The 20,944-nt window shown below is 40.5% G+C and overlaps 1 protein-coding gene across 12 annotated transcripts in view; it reads right to left on the bottom strand.

Moving 5' to 3' along the window:
- Positions 1-20,944, bottom strand: part of Xrn1 (5'-3' exoribonuclease 1) — a 109,183-nt gene that overhangs the window by 18,031 nt on the left and 70,208 nt on the right. For 6 of the 12 annotated variants that reach the window (XM_006243594.5, XM_006243598.5, XM_063265210.1 and 3 more), the window contains 5 exons: positions 9,021-9,144; positions 4,279-4,340; positions 1,506-1,616; positions 1,239-1,358; positions 384-543 (listed from right to left, as the gene is read on the bottom strand). In XM_006243594.5, coding sequence (XP_006243656.1) covers positions 384-543; positions 1,239-1,358; positions 1,506-1,616; positions 4,279-4,340; positions 9,021-9,144 — 577 coding nt within the window. Of the gene's footprint in view, positions 1-383; positions 544-1,238; positions 1,359-1,505; positions 1,617-4,278; positions 4,341-9,020; positions 9,145-13,384; positions 13,584-20,944 lie in introns of those variants that run through there. The other 6 variants (XM_217233.11, XM_039081171.2, XM_063265209.1 and 3 more) reach the window with 4 other exon arrangements.

The following is a 20,944-nucleotide window of genomic DNA, read 5'->3' as shown; positions in this document are numbered from 1 at the left end:
GCCACCATGTGGTTGCTAGGAATTGAACTTGGGTCCTCTGGAAGATCTGTCAGTGCCCTTAACTGCTGAGCCATCTCTCCAGCCCTGCGGCAAGCATTCTTAACTTGTTGAGCTACTTCTTCAGGCCCTAGTTTTAAGAAGAACAAATGGGTTTGGTGAGATGGCTCGATTGGTAGGGTGCTTGCTGTCAAGCCTGGTAACCTGTCTGGGACAAACACAACCAATGGAAGGAGAGAACTGACTCCTCACCATCATCCTCTGATCACCACACGTGTGCTAATTGCACGCGCAAACAAACAAATAAATGAATGTACGTTTTTTCCAAAGGAACCACATGAACTGAGCTTTTGGGAATGATATTACTGGTAACAGGGTTAACTTACCCAGCTTCTTACTTGGCTTAGGATGTGATGAGGGTCCATGTTCATCTCTTCTACTAGAAGAAACCATGACTTCATTATCAAATTTTTTCACATCATTCTTACTGTCTGTTGTGTCAGGGCTATCAATTTTCAGAATTTCTTTAAGCATCCGTGTTCCTTTCTTTTTAGAAAAATCAATCATAGGTAGATGGGCAAGAAGAGAAGAAATGTTAGATGTATGTAGCTTATTCATATTCTTCATTTTCTGAGTTTTATTTCTTTTTTTGAGGTTTGTCCTTAGGCAGCTAGATAAGAGTTCTATCTAGTATTGGGCTCTCTCCCCTTTGCTCTTTCTTTTGAAAAGAGTTCTCACTGTTAAAAATTAACATGCTTGGGCTGGAGAGATGGCCCAGTGGTTAAGAGCACGGGCGTCCATTCCAGAGGTCCTGAGTTCAATTCTCAGCTACCACATTGGCAGCTCACAACCATCTGATGCCCTCTTCTGTTGTGTCTGAAGACAGCTACAGTGTACTCATGTACATAAAATAATTGTTTAAAAAAATTAAGATGTTTACATAATTCATCTAAGACAATTAGATGGTCAAAGGCTTAAGTACACTCAGACTTCAAAGTATTATTTAACCCTATTTAACTTAGCCTGTTTAACAAGAACAGTGTTTAAAAAGCAGGGCTCTATGGTCTAATGGGAAAACAAAAACAACCCCCACAAAACAACATAAAGGGATGGCTAAACTGCTCAAAGCAATCCTGGCTTTCCTCACATGATGACGGAAGTGATGCAAGGTAGCACCCAAGAGAAGACAAAGGGTTTGAACAGACCCATGGGGCACACATGTGGCTATTGAACATACGAACCATAGCAAAGGACTGCGGTGACAGATGTGCCTCATCTGGAGGCTCTCCATGAGGTAATTGTACTTCACTTTCCTTAGAGATATTCAAAGATGCTAAAAAGCTCTCAATTCCAGAGTGAGGCTAAAAGAACAAATATGTGTAAAGATAAAAGTGGAAAGTAGTAAAAAGCTAGATTTTACTCTAAAAATTTGACTTTTAGTCATCCATTTTCCTAGATGTACAAGTTTGATAAGAGACAGCGGATAAAGGGTTTATTTATTTACTTACCTTATGAACTGCATTTGGGTAACTGGTTACAACCTTCTGGGCTTCTGAAGTTCCTGGACTTTCATTTCTCTTCAATAGTTTAATATTACATCTGGCAGACGCTCCGGAAGTCTATGAAAGAATAAGTTTCTTGTGTTAGTAAATTTATAGTTACTATTTAATAATATTCTACATAAATTCAGCAAAACATTCTATGTACTGCATTCTCTCTACTTGTGTAGTGTTTTACCTGCATGTATGTCTACATGTATATGCCATGTACATAAGCAGCCATGTAGGTGCTGGGAATTGAACCTAGGTCCTGTGGAACAGCAGGCAATGCTCTTAACCAGTGAGCCAACTCCCCAGGCCCAAGAACTGCTTTCTTTTAATGCCATAAAGAAAAAAGGGAAGAGAGGGACTAATAACTTGAATAGGGAAAATAATCATTATTTTCATTAACCTGTAAGATTTAGATTTCTTACAATTTTGAATATAGATACTATCCAATGATATGGTTTGTATATATTTGTTCTCCCACCTGAATGGTGATAACCAGCATCAAATGAGGTCATGAGGTGGAACTCTCATGATGGGATGAGCAACCTTAAAAGGAGAAAATGGGCTGGAGAGATGGCTCAGAGGTTAAGAGCACTGACTGCTCTTCCAGAGGTCCTGAGTTCAAATCCCAGCAACCACATGGTGGCTCACAACCATCTGTAATGGGATCTGGGACCCTCTTCTGGTGTGCAAGTGTACATGCCGGCAGAACATGCACATAATGAATGAATGAATGAATGAATGAATGAATGAATAAATAAATAAAAAAAACATCTCTTTCTTTCTAACAGATCAGAATTTAGGACAGAAGTCTCTACCTAAAGGTCAAGAAGAAAACAGGACCCAGAAGCTCCCCAGACCCTAACTGAATTTCAGTACTGTTATTTCTCTCAAACTCATGTATCTTATTTTACCATTAAAACGTTATCTTGGCTGGGTGTAATGGCCCACACCCCTAATCTCAGTACTGTTTTGGATGGAGGTAGATGGAAGGATGAGGAGTTCAAGGTTAGCCTAAGTGAGTTAAGAGGCCAACTTATGCTATATGACAACTTGTCTAAAAAATATTTGATCCCAAGTCTGGCCCCTTTTTGTTTTTTTTTGCAGTGTCAGAAACTGAAGCACGGCTTGTCACACAGCAGAGAAGTGCTCATCATGGAGGGATGCTCCAACCCAAGAGAGCCATTACAAATGCTTACTAGATTATGGTATGTCTGTGTAAGATATACATAATCACGCACGTCACACTTCTTACCTAACACATCTACATGCTCCTTATTAAAGACTGGAGACTGCAAAATAACAGAAATGTATGCTCCCAGCTCCCCCATTCTAACTCTATACAGTTTGACTTTTTAAACTTTATTACCAGTGTATTAACTTAATTCTTGGAAGCTTCAGGGAATCTACTAGGATCCATCCCCACAGTCAAATGGATTCATAACAAGTACTGTCAATTAACAGTCTGTTTCCCTCCCTACCTGCCCATTCCTGAGGGTGGGACCTATTTCCCTTTCCCTGATCCCGGGACACCCCCCATCCCCAACTCCAACTCCTAAGTCCATGGGCCTGAGGATTTCAAATCTATACTAACATTTTTTCCTCCCCCAAACTCCCATCTTCTGTTCCAGGTGTTCTCTCAGAACCTGCATCCAGGAAAGCCCCCCAAAAGTTACCCATAGGTACTTTGTCCTAACTTCACAGACTGCTTCAACTGGGCCTGCACTTTCCTAGTCACAGACTGTCCCACGGAACCTGGACAGCAGGAAAACAGTCAGCTTTTCCTGGACCTGGCCAACATCCCACATTTTTGTCTACATCTCATAAACAAAACTGCATCCTCATGTCAGCAAGGTGTCCTTGTGGTTGATCACAGAGTCCCCTACTTATTTACAGTCAACAAAAGGCTGGGATGTTTGGTTTAGGACTGGGACAGGAACCCAGGTGCAAATTTTGCACATCAAAGCAGACCTGGCTTCCTGGTTCTCTCCGCATCTCTCAGTTCCTACCTGGCATACCCTGCCCCAAACCCTGAATTTTCCAGCCTAGGGGCTGGGTTGTCCTTCCCTCAGAGACTCTTCCCTATATAATCCAGACATTTTGGTCTCTTACCCTGCTCAGCCTTCTTCTTCTCTCTGCTTGAGTTTTTCCCTCTTTCTCAGCCCCACTCCCCATGGTAACTACCCTGGCTTCAATCCATGGGGCCAGTGAACTCACCTGCTAGAGAGCAAATTCCCAATAAACTTGCCTTTAAGATACTCTAATCTGGGGGTTGGGGATTTAGCTCAGCGGTAGAGCACTTGCCTAGCAAGCGCAAGGCCCTGGGTTCGGTCCCCAGCTCCAAAAAAAAAAGAGAAAAAAAAAAAAAGATACTCTAATCTGGCTTGAATGGGCTCATTTCACTGGTGGAGAAATAACCTACCAGTATGTACAAATAGATACCCCCACATATTTTGTAATACAGAGAAAAGCTCTAAGTAACCAACAGTTTATTTCTATTTTAGAGAAGAAGAAGTTGAGGTAGTTAAGAATTGCTCAAGACCACCCAACTCTTTAAGTGTTAAAAAAAAAAAAAAAGATGACAGATGTGTCTATTCTGAACTGTGGATTCTAGCCATATAACCATCCTTGCAAATGACTAGCTTTTACTGCATTCCTTATGGACTGTTAAAAAAGCTGCAAAATTCACTAGATGCTATACAACGACTATTAAAAAATGTCAAAGAAAAATTACCTGTTTATTAGACAACTTTTGATTCTGACACTCCGCTTTAGGACTCTTATATTCTTCCTTAACTAGAGACAAGAAAACAGAAAGGTCAGGAAGTGAAAGTGCTTACTAAACAGCAGTTAAACTCATCACTTATTCGCTGTAGTAAACACAGCATCTGAAGGATTGCAAGGTGTGCAGTTTCCTCCTGTGTCTGTGCCGCCCTCTTCCCATCCCTTCTCCCTGCTGTCAATGCTGAGATCACAACGAGGCGCTGGTAATTCTAGGGAAGAGCTCTACCACTGAGCAGGGCCCTAAATGAGAAGACCTAAGAACTGAAGAAATTTATAATCCAGGTGAGGCAGAGAAAGATAATTGCAGATAATCAGATGGGAATGGTAAGTGGGCTTGGTCATCTGAATTGGGCATTGAAGGGTGTTGGTTTCTCCAAGCACAAAAGAGGAGGCTTAGAATTCTAGGGAAAAAGACAATTTTGAGAAAAGACATGAAAGCAGAAAGGAATGTAATGGGGTCAGTTGTACAAGAGGTGAAGGAAGGATACTGAGTTCACTAGAACCACAGGAGCAGGTGAACCATAATGTGGAAGATATTGACACATGGAATTAGGTTGTAAGCAATGGGCAAGCAAGCACAGAAAGGTAATCTGATCAGAATTGTGATTTAGTAAGATTAAATTATGAGCAATATACTAGATTGGCTAGATAAAAGGAGAGCAAGAGACAGATAAAAAAGTTCTTAAAAGTTTTATTTTTGAAGTTGGGTGGTGGTGGTATGCACCTTTAATCCGAGGGGAGGTGGAGGCAGAGGCAGACCAATCTGAGTTCCAGACCAGCCTGGGCCAGGGCTACACAGAGAAACCCTGTGTCAAAATCACAGTGACCAAAACTCAAACAAAAATACCAACCAACCAACCATCCCCCCAAAACAGTGTTTTGAGTTTATATGTTTGTATATGTATGATATATATCATGCACATAAACCTATGCATCATACATATAAACACAAGCACACATACATATACATAGACATAGACATGGCTTCCAGATGTCAACACTGGGTTTCTTCCTTATTTCCCTTTTTACTTTTTGGATAGGACTTCTCATTGAACCTGGAGTTTACAAACCATTCAGTTAGACTAGCAGGCCAATGAGTTCCAGGGATCTGCCTGGCTCCACCCCTAAGTCCCCTCGGTGGTGGAATTACAGACGGGGGTCCTGGCGCTTGGCTTCAACAGGTGCTGAGGATCTGAGTTCAGGTTTTATTGTTTGATTTTGAGACAGAGTCTTGCTCTGTATCCAGGTTTGTTCTGGAAATCATTATGTAGCTCAAGGCTGGCCTTTAACTTGTGGCAGGGTCCTCCTGATTCCATTCTCAGAATGCTGGGAGTACAGGTGTATACCATTTTACCATTCCTGTTAAGGGGAAGTTACAGGACAATGGGGGAAATGCAAACTCGAGAGATTGTCTTTCTAAGACAATGGAAGGATGCATACATGGAGGAGACACAGAGGACAGCAGGTAGTGTGCAGTCTCTTACTGATCTCATACACTAGGTTCTATAACTGTTCTATCACTCATTGTCAACTCCTTACCACTGGACGGGTTAAGCCAGTGTGGAGAGGAAAAAATAAAGGTCTGGGTGTGGTGATACATGCTCGTGACCGAGGCATTTAGGTAGTGGGGACAGGGGGGTAAGCATCAAAGTCATTTGTAGGTACAGAGCGAGTTTTTGACCAGCCTGGACTATGGGAGAGCCTGTGTTAAACAACACCAATGAAAACCACAGTGGCAGTAAAAAACAGGTGAGAAGAGAGGACAGCAGAGACAAGGGAAGAGGACAAAGAAGGGGCAATAGAAGACGGGAGGGAAGGAAGGCAGAAGGCAGGACAGGAAGTAACCTTATGAAAAAGGAAATGAAAATTCTAGGACACACGATTAGCAAGCCTTTGTTGAGATATAAAACTCACATAGTAACCTATATCACTGTGTATACAATCTCAGGAAAAATTTTACAGCATTTTCATTAAATATACAATTTTTAGCTGATGCATGGGGAGGGTAGATAAAATAGGATTGGATTTTCGTGTGCATGTATGGAAATATATGTAACCATATTTAAATCTATAATTAATATATGTTAATAATAGAAAATCAAATTTTCCTACAAAAAAAACTAAGAACCAAGTCTAGGTGGTTTTCTATTAAACCCTTAAAGAGGAATAAACTCTTCAAAATATAGTAGGGACCGTATCTCAGTCCTATGAGGCTAATGTTACCAAGTAGCTCTGAATTAAAAATCTCTCTCTCTTTTTTTTCTTCTTCTTCTTTTTTTTTTTTCCGGAGCTGGGGACCGAACCCAGGGCCTTGTGCTTGCTAGGCAAGCGCTCTACCGCTGAGCTAAATCCCCAACCCTAAAAATATCTCTTATGAATACATGTGTAAAAAAACCAAAACCAAAGCAAACAAACCCTAAAAATATTAGCAATCTGACTCTTTTTTTTTTTAAAGATTTATTCATTTATTATATATAAGTACACTGTAGCTGTCTTCAGATACACCAGAAGAGGGCATCGGATCTCTTTACAGATGGTTGTGAGCCACCATGTGGATGCTGGGAACTGAACTCAGGACCTCTGGAAGAGCAGTCGGGGCTCTTAACCACTGAGCCATCTCTCCAGCCCGCAATCTGACTCTTTAAGCATGTCAAATTGATTATGAGCTATGACCTAGTAGGATTTACCCTAAAAAAACCCAAAGTTTGCTCAGCATAGAGAATATAATTGGACACATCAGATGAATTGAACAAAGGCTAAGTCATCTCAACAGATATAGCAAAAACAGAATGAATCAAGGATCAAGGGTAGGGACAGAGTGGAGAGATGGCTCATGCAGGAATATGTCAGCTGCAAGCCTGAGAATCTGAGTCTCTGTACAAGATAGGCTTGAAGGCATACGCCTGTTACCTAAGCTCTGGGGGAAGGAAGGAAGGAAGGAAGGAAGGAAGGAAGGAAGGAAGGAAGGAAGGAAGAAAAGACAGGAAGATCTCTGAGGCTCATTGGCCAGTCACTTAGAGACCTCCAGATTTTGTTAGCGACCCTGTCCTAAGACATAAGGCAGATAGCCTTTAATCCCAGTATTCAGGATGCAGAGGCTGGTGGATCTGTGAATTTGAGGCAAGCCTTGTTTACAGAGCAAGTTCTAGGACAGCCAGGGCCACAAAAAGAAACCTTGTCTTGAAAAGTAAAAACAAATCCAGCAAAAACAGTAACGACAAAAAAGGTAGATGGCCCAGTAAGATGGCTCAGTGGGTAAAGGTCCTTGCTGCTATGAGGAAAAAGAACCAACTCCTGTAAGCTGTCCTCTTGACTTCTACACATATGCACAGAATAAATGTAACAAAAAGTTTAAGGAAAAAGGTGGAGGAAGAACGAGGAAAATACTCGTTATCAGACCCACATGTGTCTGTATGCACTTGCAGAAACATCTACATGAACAAGTTCTCCTAAAAGAATCTAAGGCTGTAGGTATAGCTCAGTGGTATACTATTTGCCTGGTGGGTATGAGGTACTAATCCTCAGGACAGGAAAGGAGGGAAGGAAAGGAAGAGAGAAAATAATAGATATTTAACAAAATTTAGCTCTTCCTAGGTAAAAATAAGAATTGAAAAAATAGAGTATTTCCTCACCAAATAGGGAACACTGAAACCCATAGCTAAAAATAATGTTATTGTAAAAGACAGAAAGGCTACCTCTAAGATCAAGGTTAGAACTGCTCTTTGAAAACAAATTGACATAGCCTCATCAATAATAGTATCAAAAAGAATAATGTAGGAATAAGTTCAAAAAAACAGTCTAAGGATTGTGTACTATAAATGGTACATCAGTGGGAAAAATTAGAACTAAATAAATGGAAAGGTATTTGTGTCCATGGGCAATGTTGAAGACATTCCATCCAATGTGACTTATGAAAATTCCAGGCACAGTTTTTGAAGAAATTGGTAAATTATGAAAAAGTCATATGGAAATACAAAGACCCAGAATAAACCATACAGCATGCTGCTTGTATAGATGTATATGATCAACAGATTGGAATGGACTTACCAAAAAGATATCTAGTCAACTGACTCTTAGGAAGGGTACCAGGAGATTACAATGTGGGAAATAATAGTCTTTCTCGCAACTGTGCTACAACAGCCGGGCATCTACGTGCAAGAGTTTTAATAACCTCCCCTTTCCTCAATACTGCAGACTTTAAAGCGATGGGTCTATCTTATTGGTAACTCTCTGTCTCTCTGTGTGTGGGCATGTGCATGCCACGGCATACATGCAGATCTGAGGACAAGTCTGGAAGCTGTCTCTCCCCTCCCACCATGTGTGCCTTGGGGATCTCAGGTCGTCATGCTTGAGTGGTGAGGGCCTTTTCCTGCTGAGTCATTTCACTTGCCTGATGGAGTTATCTTAAAGCATGAATTACATTTCAACAAAGCTGTTCGTTTAAAAACCCAACCAATCAACCAACCAACAGCAACCAAAAACACAACACAAAGAAGATGGATGATAGCACATAAACGCTTCTCTACCTTAAAACTCACAACACAACACAAAGAAGATGGCGCATAAACGCTTCCCTACCTTAAAACTTAAAACAACACAAAGAAGATGGCGCATAAACGCTTCTCTACCTTAAAACTTAAAACACAACACAAAGAAGATGGCGCATAAACGCTTCTCTACCTTAAAACTTACATTTTCGGTGAGGGTCATGTTTTCTTTGCTGATGTCTGACACTATGGTCGTTAAAGCCAGATTTATGAGATTCAGTTACTTGACTTATTTCTTGAGGTAGAACTGCACCCTGAAAGTTAAAATTCTCAAAAATCAATTAAACAAAACCTTAATATAATTTGAAAAAGTTATTTAATAAAAATTACACAGCTTTTTCGAAAAACACACAGAAAACTATATAGGATTTTAAAAACTAGTCACAAATCACTCTTGGAAATAAGAATCATTAATATAATGGCCATTGCACTCCAGGATTCCCTATGTGTTAGTTAGAAAGCAAGGTAAATAAAAGACAAGTGCCTTCCCCAAATTCTCTTTTCAATAGAAACAATTCAATCTAACTTTGTTTAAAGTTAACAAAATAGAAACTAAAGAAAGTGCTAAACTTTGAATGTTTCTTCATTAATGGAAGCCTCTTTAAATCTTTTAAAAAGGTTTCCATTTTTATGTATGGGTGTTTTGCCTACATGCATGTCTGTGTACTCTATCATATGTGTGCCTGGTGGTCGAGGGGGTCAGTAGAGGGCATCAGATCCCTGGTTCTGGATTACAGATGACTGTGAGCCTCCATGTGGATACTGGCAACCAAACCTAGGCCTCTGCAAGAGCAACAAGTGCTCTTAACTGCTGAGCTGTCTCTCTTTAGGCCCTAGACATTTCTCTATAAATTTTCTAGATTTACTTTAAGACAAGCGTAATTTTAGTGTAATGGAGATGGGGAGCAATTGGCCCTAACAGAAGAACAAGGGCTGGACATGCAACTTCATCTCCATGATTATCTTGACTCATTAATGTTAACAACTTCCATTAAAAAGGCTTTAAAATTAATATTTTTCTTGTATTTTATGAAAGGTGAGATATTAACTCATTTGCATTCCTTTTTATGTTCTTTCCTCAACAGCTGATTTTAAAATTAATGTTTATACTCCCAGATGAAACATAACTTTCCAGCAAGTTTGATCACAAAGCCACAGTAATTAAGACAGTTTATAAATAAGCACAGTAGTAAAACGACATGGTTAAGTTTTACACAAACATTTTATAAGATTGTTTCTCACCTGTGTGAGCGCACACATAAATGTCCTTACATTCTGATGTCCTCATGCCTTCCTCAAATACTTCTCAGTCTAATTTTTTTTGACAAGGTTCTTCATTAAACCTGGGGCTCACTATTTCAGCTCCACCTGACTGACCAGCAAACCCCTAGGATGTACCTGTCTCCAAAACCCCAGCGCTGTGGCTACACACATGTGACCTTATGCCTGTTACATTATTATGGCTTTTAATAGAGTACTGGAGAACCAAATTCATATCCAAACACTTTACCCATTGAGCCAACTCTCCAGTCTTTGTTTGTTGAAAGGAAGAGAAAGCCAGGGGTCAAAAAGAAATAACTTGTTATAGTTGAATCTACAAGAGGAAGTAAGAGCAGAGGCTGGAGAGATTTAATTCAAAGTAATTTTCATCACTTGCTCTTGGCAAGTCCTATTTATCTTCAATTCTGGGCACATACAAATTCACACTGGGTATAAAGGAACATCATGTCCTAGCTGACAGTGAGCTTGTTTCAAAACCCTTGTGGTAGCTGATGGAGCTGGGGAAAACCCAGTGAGCTCATAGGCACAGGGACACTCAGGCTCTTCGTTCTTTAACAGTTACACGACATGAGATTCTACCATCCCAGTAAGATGGCTGGGAGAGCCTTCGTAAACAGCAGTGCCTTCTGAGTGGTTTTGGGTCTAAGGAAGTGAATTAGAACAGAAGGATCAATAGATATGGATAAATAAATACTGTGTATCTATTACCGCCAGGTATGTTAAATGCATTTTGTTTCCATTATCTCAATTTCAGTATAGTAATGGTACCAACATACATATAAATAAACGAAAGTCTAAAAGTGATAATTTCATTGAAGAATTACTGATATTTGCGCTCCAAAATTTAAGTCTAAAGTACCTAAAAAAAAAAAAAAAAAAAAAAAAAAGACCCAGATATATAATTCTAAATGGAAAGCAAATACTATAGTTTAATAGTTTTGGGTCATTAAAGAATGAACTTATTATTTATGTGTGTATGTGTACGTGTTGGAACTGTACATGGCTGTGAGTTGCTTGACATGGGCACTGGGAACCAAACTTAGCTGCCCTGTAACAGCAGCACCTACCCACTCTCAATGGCTAAGCTGTTGCTCTAGCACCCTCTGATGTTTCTGTAAACATATTTTTGTTGGGCATACTGCTATATTTTACTAATGAATGCCTGGATTGGTTTTCTTTCTTTCTTCCTTTCTTTCTTTCTTTCTTTCTTTCTTTCTTTCTTTCTTTCTTTCTTTCTTTCTTTCTTCTTTCTTTCTTTCTTTCTTCTTTCTTCCTTCCTTCCTTTCTCTTACTTTTGGTGAGTTCTCTAGAACATACTTAAGCTCAGCCTTGCCTTTTCTCTGTCTTTCTGTCCGTCTTTCTTTCCTTCTTTCTTCTGCTCTTCCTCTTTTTTCTTCTTCCTCTTCTACCTGCCTTTTCTTCTTTTCTTCCCTATCCTCCTCCTCCTGTTTTTTTTTTTTTTTTTTTTTTTTTTTTTTTTTTTTTTTTTTTTGGGTTTTCTGAGACAGCCCTACCTGGCTGTCCTAGAAGTTGTTCTGTAGACCAGGCTGGTCTCAGACTCTGAGATTGGCTTGCCTCTGCCTCCTGAGTGCTGGGTTTAAGGGATTGGGCTACCAAGCCCAACCAAGCTCAGCTTCTTAATATTTCATGAGTTTAAAAGTATTGACTTATATAGTTTTCACTTCTTGAAATATACAAGAGATAGAGAAAACATGGCTGTGTTTAGATAAAGTAAGTTGGATCTAGAAAGATTTAGCAGTAAAGGAAGAAAGCATGTTCTAAGTAGAAAGAACAAAAGAACAAATATAATGGAATCATTTGTGGGAAATGGAAAGTAAAGGGTGCAATCTGATTGACAACATTATTTTATCAAATATCTGGATATTTTTATATGAGTTAGTATAGTCACATCATTGGACCAGAGTTCCCAGAGGCTTTTGATCTTAGAGAAAGAATTCAAAGACACAGAAGAGACTCAACAATAACAGGTTAGAGCAAAGCACCAGTGTACTCTCAAGACAGAGAGGCCAGACTCAAGACTCAGTATCTGTCCTGATGTTTTTCTTAGCCTGGGTTTTTCTTAGGATCTTGTCCATGAATCTCAGATCTTTCCATACATCTAGAAGAGGACTGTTTTTGAATGGTGCTGCAGGGACTGTCATACCACATGGTTAGGTTCATGGTACTGAAGTCACAGGCCAGAGTATACTTCTAAAAGCCAATTTCTACACCATTGTTTTTGGCCGGTTATTTAATAACTCCCTACTTATCTTTCATATAAGTTATAGATTACAAAAGAGCTTGAGTGCGGGGGTCAGGCTAGAATCCAATGGTACTGAGCAGGAAGGCCTATATATTCAGCATATTAGAACAACAGGTTTTTAGGGCTGGCAAAGATCCCAGCCGTCTCCAGTGCCTTCATTTTACGTGTGTGATCACAGCAGTCCAGAGTAGTACATTTGTGTAACTTGTGCTATGAAGCCTGCATTCCAGAACTTGAGGTTCAGCACTTACTACAATCTACTGCTACATGGCATAAAGCAGTTTTCAACCCAGAAGATACCTTACCCAATTATACCTTCAGGCTAATTCAGGTGAAAGGATCATTAAGAGAGATTACACAACATTATACACAAAGAACTCTCTATGAAAGATAACACCAAGGAGAACATTGAGAAGAGGCTAGGTTAGACCTGGGAAGAAATCTAAGATCTGACCGGGTGAACCGAGAAGTCCAATGACATAGGATCTTGTTACTTTCTTTTAGAGGTGACAGCATACCAAAGCGGCAGCAGAAAGCCAGTGTGGACAGAAGAGGGCAGACGGGAACTCAGCTACGTCTGGGTGACATAGGTTCTTGATTCCAAGCTTTTGAGACTATATGCCTTGGCAGTGATGGTGTAGAAACAAGAACAATAGGAGAGGCTTTAGCTGGGATTAATTTTGGGACGTCTTGAGGTTGATGTGACAGTGGAGTATCCACATACACTCCTACTCTACAGACTGGCTATACTGGATTAAATACTTGATTAAGAGATCAGAACCATAGATTATAGATTAGTTATACTTGACAGACAGGTAAGAATCAAAGTCATTAGTCAGGCATAAGGAAAAAAGAAAGTTGTTCAGTTCAGTGGACTGAATGGTTTTCTAGTGAACTGTGGGAAAGCAAGAGTTACTGTAGAAGGCTTGCATGCAAGAATCAGGGAAATGTTTCCACTCACTTACCCACCCACTCATTCATTTATGAAGCAAAGTCTTGCTGTGTTAAGTAAGTTGGCCTTGAGCTCCTGGGTTAAATGGTTCTTCTGTCTTAACCTTCTGAGCTTCAGAGAGCAGCTGGGACTACAAGTGTATGTCACTGTGCACATACTTTTACAGCAAAATTCTTTGAGCCAGTATAGGGTGCATACCTATAATCCCAACACTTGGGAGGTAAACAAAATTTTACAGGTAAAAATGCCTGTAAAAGTCACCTAGATTTGTTACTTCCAATTCAATTCTTTTTCTTTTTTCTTCCTTTTAAAAAGACATTATTTACACACACACACACACACACACACACACACACGCGTTTGCCACATGTGTCACGTCTGCAGAGACCAGAAGAGAGCATCACCTCCTCTGCAGCTGATCTTATAGGCAGTTGTGAGGCATCTGGCATGGGTGCTGGAATAGAACTCAGGGCATCTAGAGGAGCAGCAGCACATGGTTCTTAACCACTGAGCCATCTCTGAGGCCCCTTTCCTTTCACTCCTAAAGCCTCTCCTTTAGTCCTTTACTCCTATCAGTGTGGTGAAACTGGCATTGTCAAGATTTCTAAGGACATTTACATGTTAAAAATCTATGGTCAAGTCTCAGCTTTTTGGTGCTGGGGATTAAACCCAGGTCCTTATATATACTAGGTAGGCAGGCACTTTATCACTGAGTAAAATCCTTACTTTACTGTATGTGTTTGAGTGAGTATACCTATGTGATAGTTGCCATGGCATGTGATGGAGGCCAGAGGACAACTTGCAGTCATTTGTTCTTTCCTTCTATCCTACAGGCCTTCTTGGACACTGATGATAAAGCTTGGTAGCAGATGCATTTACCCACCAAGTTATCTTAAATAATCTTTAAGGTTATTACTATTACTCAGACACACATGGTCTCACTATGTAGCTCTGGCTGACCTAGAACTTGATACATAGCTAAGGCTGGCCTTGAATCCACAAGGCCAAGTACTGGGAGTAAAAAATGCACCACCATGTACTGCAGTTATTTTTACTATTTATTTTATTATTATTATTTTTTTTTGGTTCTTTTTTTCGGAGCTGGGGACCGAACCCAGGGCCTTGCGCTTCCTAGGTAAGCGCTCTACCACTGAGCTAAATCCCCAGCCCCTACTATTTATTTTTAATTATGTGTGTGCACCACAAGTCAGTCTATGGTTTTATTACTCCTCAGTGCTGTCCAGCTTGTTTTTGAGATGGGCTCTAACTGGGACTTGGCTTCCCCTGAAGGTTAGGCTGGCCGGCGAGTGAGCTCCAAGGATGTGTCTGTTTCAGCCTCTGTGTTACAGGCATGTGCCCTTCACGTGAGTGTCGGAGAACCAACTCAGGTTATCCAACAAGCACTTTACTGATGTTTTAGTCACGGTTCTGCTGCTGTGAGGAGACAACGTGACTGAGGCGATCTTTTAAAAGAGTATTTAGTTGTGTGTTAACTATACTTTCAGAGGGTTAGTCCAGTACCACCTTGGTGGAGAGCCTAGCACCATATGTTGTGCTGGAGCAGTAGTTGAGAGCCACATCCTGATCCACAGGCAGAGAAAAAGAGAGAAACACTGGGCCAGGTGTGGACTTTTGAAAACCTGAAAGCTCATCCCGTGACACACTTCCTTCAACAAAGGCTACAGGTCCTAATCCTTCAAACCTTATCAGGTAGCTCCAGTCCCTGGTGACTAAGCATTTAAATATATCAGTCTACGGGGCCATTCTTATTCCAAGTATCACACTGAGCAATTTTCTCAGGCGAATGAATGAATTTATTTAGAGATAATGTTTCAGAGTAGCTGAGGCTGATCCCATTGCCTCTTCATCTGTTGAGATAACAGCCGTATACTACCATGAGTGGTAGACTCCTTTTTTTTTCTCTATCTTTATTAAATTGGGTATTTATTTAGATTTCAATTGTTATTCCCTTTCCCAGTTTCCAGGCCAACATCCCCATAACCCCTCCTCTTCCCCTTCTATATGGGTGTTCCCCATATAGATCTTCTTTAATTTCTTTCTTCAGAGGTTTGAAGTTCTTATCATACAGATCTTTTACTTGCTTGGTTAAAGTCACACCGAGGTATTTTATATTATTGGGATTATTATTAAGGGTGTCGTTTCCCTAATTGCTTTCTCGCTTTGCTTTCTCAGCCACTTTGCTGAAGGTGTTTATCAGGTTTAGTAGTTATCTGGTGGAACTTTTGGGATTACGTAAATATACTATCATGTCATCTGCAAATAGTGATATTTTGACTTCTTCCTTTCCAATCTGTATCCCTTTGATCTCCTTTTGTTGTCTGATTGCTCTGGCTAGGACTTTGAGAACTTCATTGAATAAGTAGGGAGAGAGTGGGCAGCCTTGTCTAGTCCCTGATTTTAGTGGGATTGCTTCAAGTTTCTCTCCATTTAGTTTAATATTAGCTACTGGTTTGCTGTATATGGCTTTTACTATGTTTAGGTATGGGCCTTGAATTCCTGTTCCTTCCAGGACTTTTATCATGAAGGGGTGTTGAATTTTGTCCAATGCTTTCTCAGCATCTAATGAAATGATCATGTGGTTTTTATCTTTCAGTTTGTTTATATAGTGGATTACGTTGATGGTTTTCCGTATAATAAACCATCCCTGCATCTCTGGAATGAAGCCTACTTGTTCATGATGGATGATTGTTTTGATGTGCTCTTGGAATCGGTTTGCAAGAATTTTATTGAGTATTTTTGCGTTGATATTGATAAGGGAAATTGGTCTGAAGTTCTCTTTCTTTGTTGGGTCTTTGTGTGGCTTAGGTATAAGAGTAATTGTGGCTTCATAGAAGGAATTCAGTAGCGCTCTGTTTCAATTTCGTGGAATAGTTTGGATAGTATTGGTATGAGGTCTTCTATGAAGGTCTGATAGAATTCTGCACCGAACCCGTCTGGACCTGGGCTCTTTTTGGTTGGGAGACCTTCAATGACTGCTTCTATTTCTTTAGGAGTTATGGGGTTGTTTAAATGGTTTATCTGTTCCTGATTTAACTTCGGTACCTTGTATCTGTCTAGGAAATTGCCCCTTTCCTCCAGATTTTCAAGTTTTGTTGAATATAGGCTTTTGTAGTAGGATCTGATGATTTTTTGAATTTCCTCTGATTCTGTTGTTATGTCTCCCTTTTCATTTCTGATTTTGTTAATTTGGACACACTCTCTGTGTCCTCTGGTTAGTCCGGCTAAGGGTTTATCTATCTTGTTGATTTTCTCAAAGAACCAGCTTTTGGTTCTGTTGATTCTTTGTATAGTCCTTTTTGTTTCTACTTGGTTGATTAAAGCTCTGAGTTTGATTATTTCCTGCCTTCTACTCCTCCTGGGTGTATTTGCTTCTTTTTGTTCTAGAGCTTTTAGGTGTGCTGTCAGGCTGCTGATATGTGTTCTCTCTTGTTTCTTTCTGCAGGCACTCAGAGCTGAGTTTTCCTCTTAGAACAGCTTTCATTGTGTCCCATAAGTTTGGGTATGTTGTACCTTCATTTTCATTAAATTCTAAGAAGTCTTTAATTTCTTTCTTTATTTCTTTCTTGACCAGGTTATCATTGAGTAGAGCATTGTTCAATTTCCATGTATATGTGGGCGTTCTTCCCTTATTGTTATTGAAGATCAGCTTTAGCCCGTGGTGGTCTGATAGGATGCATGAGATTATTTCTATCTTTCTGTATGTGTTGAGGCCTGTTTCATGACCAATAATATGGTCAATTTTGGAGAAATTGGAACCATGAGGTGGTGAGAAGAGGGTATATCCTTTTGTTTTACGATAGACTGTTCTATAAATATCTGTTAAGTCCATTTGGTTCATGATTTCTCAGTCTGTCTATGTCTCTGTTTAATTTCTGTTTCCATGATCTGTCCATTGATGAGAGTGGGGTGTTGAAATCTCCTACTATTATTGTGTGAGGTGCAATATGTGCTTTGAGCTTTAGTAAGGTTTCTGTTATGTATGTAGGTGCCCTTGTATTTGGAGCATAGATATTTAGGATTGAGAGTTCACCTTGGTGGATTTTTCCTTTGATGAATATGAAGTGTCCTTCCTTATCTTTTTTGATAACTTTTGGTTGAAAATCCATTTTATTTGATATTAGAATTTGGTATTAGAATGGCCATGCCAGACCATTTGCTTGGAAAGTTGTTTTCCAGCCCTTTACTCTGAGGTAGTGTCTGTCTTTGTCTCTTTGTCTCTGAGGTGTGTTTCCTGTAGGCACCAAAATGGTGGGTCCTCATTGCATATCCAGGTTGTTAATCTGTGTCTTTTTGTTTTGTTTTGTTTTTTTGTTTTTTTCCTTTTTCATTCTTTCGGAGCTGGGGACCGAACCCAGGGCCTTGCGTTTGCTAGGCAAGCGCTCTACCACTGAGCTAAATCCCCAACCCCTAATCTGTGTCTTTTTATTGGGGAGTTGAGTCCATTGATGTTGGGAGATATTAAGGAATAGTAACTGTTGCTTCCTGTTACATTCATGTTTGGATGTGAGAGTATGTTTGTGTGCATCTTCTTTTTGTTTTGTTGCAAAACGATTAGTTTCTTGCTTTTTCTAGGGTGTAGCTTGCCTCCTTGTGTTGGGCTTTATCATTTATTATCCTTTGTAGGGCTGGATTTGTAGAAAGATATTGTGTAAATTTGGTTTTGTCATGGAATATCTTGGTTTCTCCATCAATGTTAATTGAGAGTTTTGCTGGATACAGTAACCTGGGCTGGCATTTGTGTTCTCTTAGGGTCTGTATGACATCAGTCCAGGATCTTCTGGCCTTCATAGTTTCTGGCGAGAAGTCTGGTGTGATTCTGATAGGTTTCCCTTTATATGTTACTTGACCTTTTTCCCTTACTGCTTTTAATATTCTTTCTTTATTTTGTGCGTTTGGTGTTTTGACAATTATGTGATGGGAGGTGTTTCTTTTCTGGTCCAATCTATTTGGAGTTCTGTAGGCTTCTTGTATGTCTATGGGTATCTCTTTTTTTAGGTTAGGGAAGTTTTCTTCTATGATTTTGTTGAAGATATTTACTGGTCCTTTGAGCTGGGAGTCTTCACTCTCTTCTATACCTATTATCCTTAGGTTTGATCTTCTCATTGAGTCCTGGATTTCCTGTATGTTTTGGACCAGTAGCTTTTTCCGCTTTACATTATCTTTGACAGTTGAGTCAATGATTTCTATGGAATCTTCTGCTCCTGAGATTCTCTCTTCCATCTCTTGTATTCTGTTGGTGAAGCTTGTATCTACAGCTCCTTGTCTCTTCTTTTGGTTTTCTATATCCAGGGTTGTTTCCATGTGTTCTTTCTTGATTGCTTCTATTTCCATTTTTAATTCCTTCAACTGTTTGATTGTGTTTTCCTGGAATTCTTTCAGGGATTTTTGTGTCTCCTCTCTATGGGCTTCTACTTGTTTATTTATGTTTTCCTGGAATTCTTTCAGGCATTTTTGCGATTCCTCTCTGTAGGCTTCTACTTGTTCTCTAAGGGAGTTCTTCACGTCTTTCTTGAAGTCCTCCAGCATCATGATCAAAAATGATTTTGAAACTAGATCTTGCTTTTCTGGTGTGTTTGGATATTCCATGTTTGTTTTGATGGGAGAATTGGGCTCCGATGGTGCCATGTAGTCTTGGTTTCTGTTGCTTGGGTTCCTGCGCTTGCCTCTCGCCATCAGATTATCTCTAGTGTTACTTTGTTCTGCTATTTCTGACAGTGGCTAGACTGTCCTATAAGCCTGTGTGTCAGGAGTGCTGTAGACCTGTTTTCCTCTCTTTCAGTCAGTTATGGGGACAGAGTGTTCTGCTTTCGGGTGTGTAATTTTTCCTCTCTACAGGTCTTCAGCTGTTCCTGTGGGATTCTTTCAGGGATTTTTGTGATTCCTCTCTATAGGCTTCTGCTTGTTTATTTGTGTTTTCCTGCATTTCTCTAACGGAGTTCTTTATGTCTTTCTTGAAGTCCTCTGTCATCATGATCAAATGTGATTTTAAATCTAGATCTTGCTTTTCTGGTGTGTTTGGATATTCAGCGTTTACTTTCATGGGAGAATTGGGCTCCGATGATGCCATGTAGTCTTGGTTTCTGTTGCTTGGGTTCCTGCGCTTGCCTCTTGCTATCATGTCGTCTCTGATGTTACCTTGTTCTGCTATTTCTGACAGTAGTTAGACCGTCCTATAGGCCTGTGTGTGAGGAGTGCTGTAGACCTGTTTTATTGTTTTCTTTCAGCCAGTTATGGGAACAGTGTTCTGCTTTTAGGCGTGTAGTCGTTTCTGTCTACTGGTCTTCAGCTGTTCCTGTAGGCATGTGTCCTGAGTCCACCAGGCAGGTCACTTGGGGCAGAAAAGTTGGTCTTACCTCTGGTCTTGGGCCTGAAGTCGCTCCTTGGAGCTGGGTTTCAGTTCTCCATGAGGGCAGCAACCAGAAGGGCCTGCCCTGCCTTCTCTCAGGTCCCTGGGCACAGGGGACCCAGATGGTGCTAGGCTTTTTCCTCTAGTGTCAGAAATGTGGGCAGCGAGTAGTCTTGTCTGGCTTTCCAGGAGTGTCTGCCCCTTTGAAGGTCTAGCTCTTCCTCCCATGGGATTTGGATGTAGCGAGCTGTTTGACCGGGTCCCTTGAGATCTGGTCACAGTCTGGACCACAGCGTTCCTACAGCTTGAGTGCCCCTATCTTCCTGTTCCCAGAGGCCCCATACAGTTTTCTCTTGGGCCAGGGATGTGGGCAAAGGTGGGCAGTACTGGCGGTCTCTCCTGCCCTGCAGTCTCAGTAGTGCCCACCTCTGGGCGATGAGCTCTCTTTCCCACGGGGTTTGGGAGCAGGGAGCTGTGGGCCAGGATCTAGACTTCATTCTTTTGTGTGTATGTATATACAGACGTGTGTGTGTGTGTGTGTGTGTGTGTGTGTGTGTGTGTGTGTGTGTATGCTTGTGTTTCTCTGTGCTCTAGGTGTTTTGCCTACTGCTTTATGTTTTGGACAGGGTCTTCTGTTGAGCCTGCGCTCACTGATGCTCCCAGCTAGGTTGGCTGACCCAAGGCCCTGCAGGGATGCTCCTCTATCTGGCCCTACAGCACTGGGATCACATGCAGGTTGGTATTGGTTTGTGCACTGTGCCTGGCTTCTTTCTGTGGCTGCTGAGATTGTACTTGGTCCTCGTGCTTTCACCATGGCACTTTGCCAACCAAGCCAATTTCCCAGTGCCTCTTCTGTCTTGTTTTGAAGGGCCAGGGTTAAACTCAGATAGGATAAGGAGCTTAGTATCACTGCCTACAGCCCCTAGACCTCTTTTTAATCTCTGACAATGATTGTTCATATTTAAGAAAACCCTCTACCAGCATAACATTGTATATTCAAGTGGGGAAAAATACATTAATGATGCCACTAAGGCCTTTGTTGAATTAAAAATGTAATTACTACAATTTTGTGAACAAGTAAAAACTATGCCAAAACCGATCTCGAAAAGATGTTATATTCCCACTTAGTGGTCCAACTTTATGTATGCTTAAAAGGAATTATGAAAATTAGTGATTGAAACTCTCAAGAAATTTGGAGAGGAATAT

This window comes from Rattus norvegicus, chromosome 8, assembly GCF_036323735.1.
Source record: "Rattus norvegicus strain BN/NHsdMcwi chromosome 8, GRCr8, whole genome shotgun sequence".
Lineage (NCBI taxonomy): Eukaryota > Metazoa > Chordata > Mammalia > Rodentia > Muridae > Rattus > Rattus norvegicus.
The sequence above is the reverse complement of the archived record's forward strand: the minus strand, read 5'-3'. Positions and strand labels throughout refer to the sequence as shown.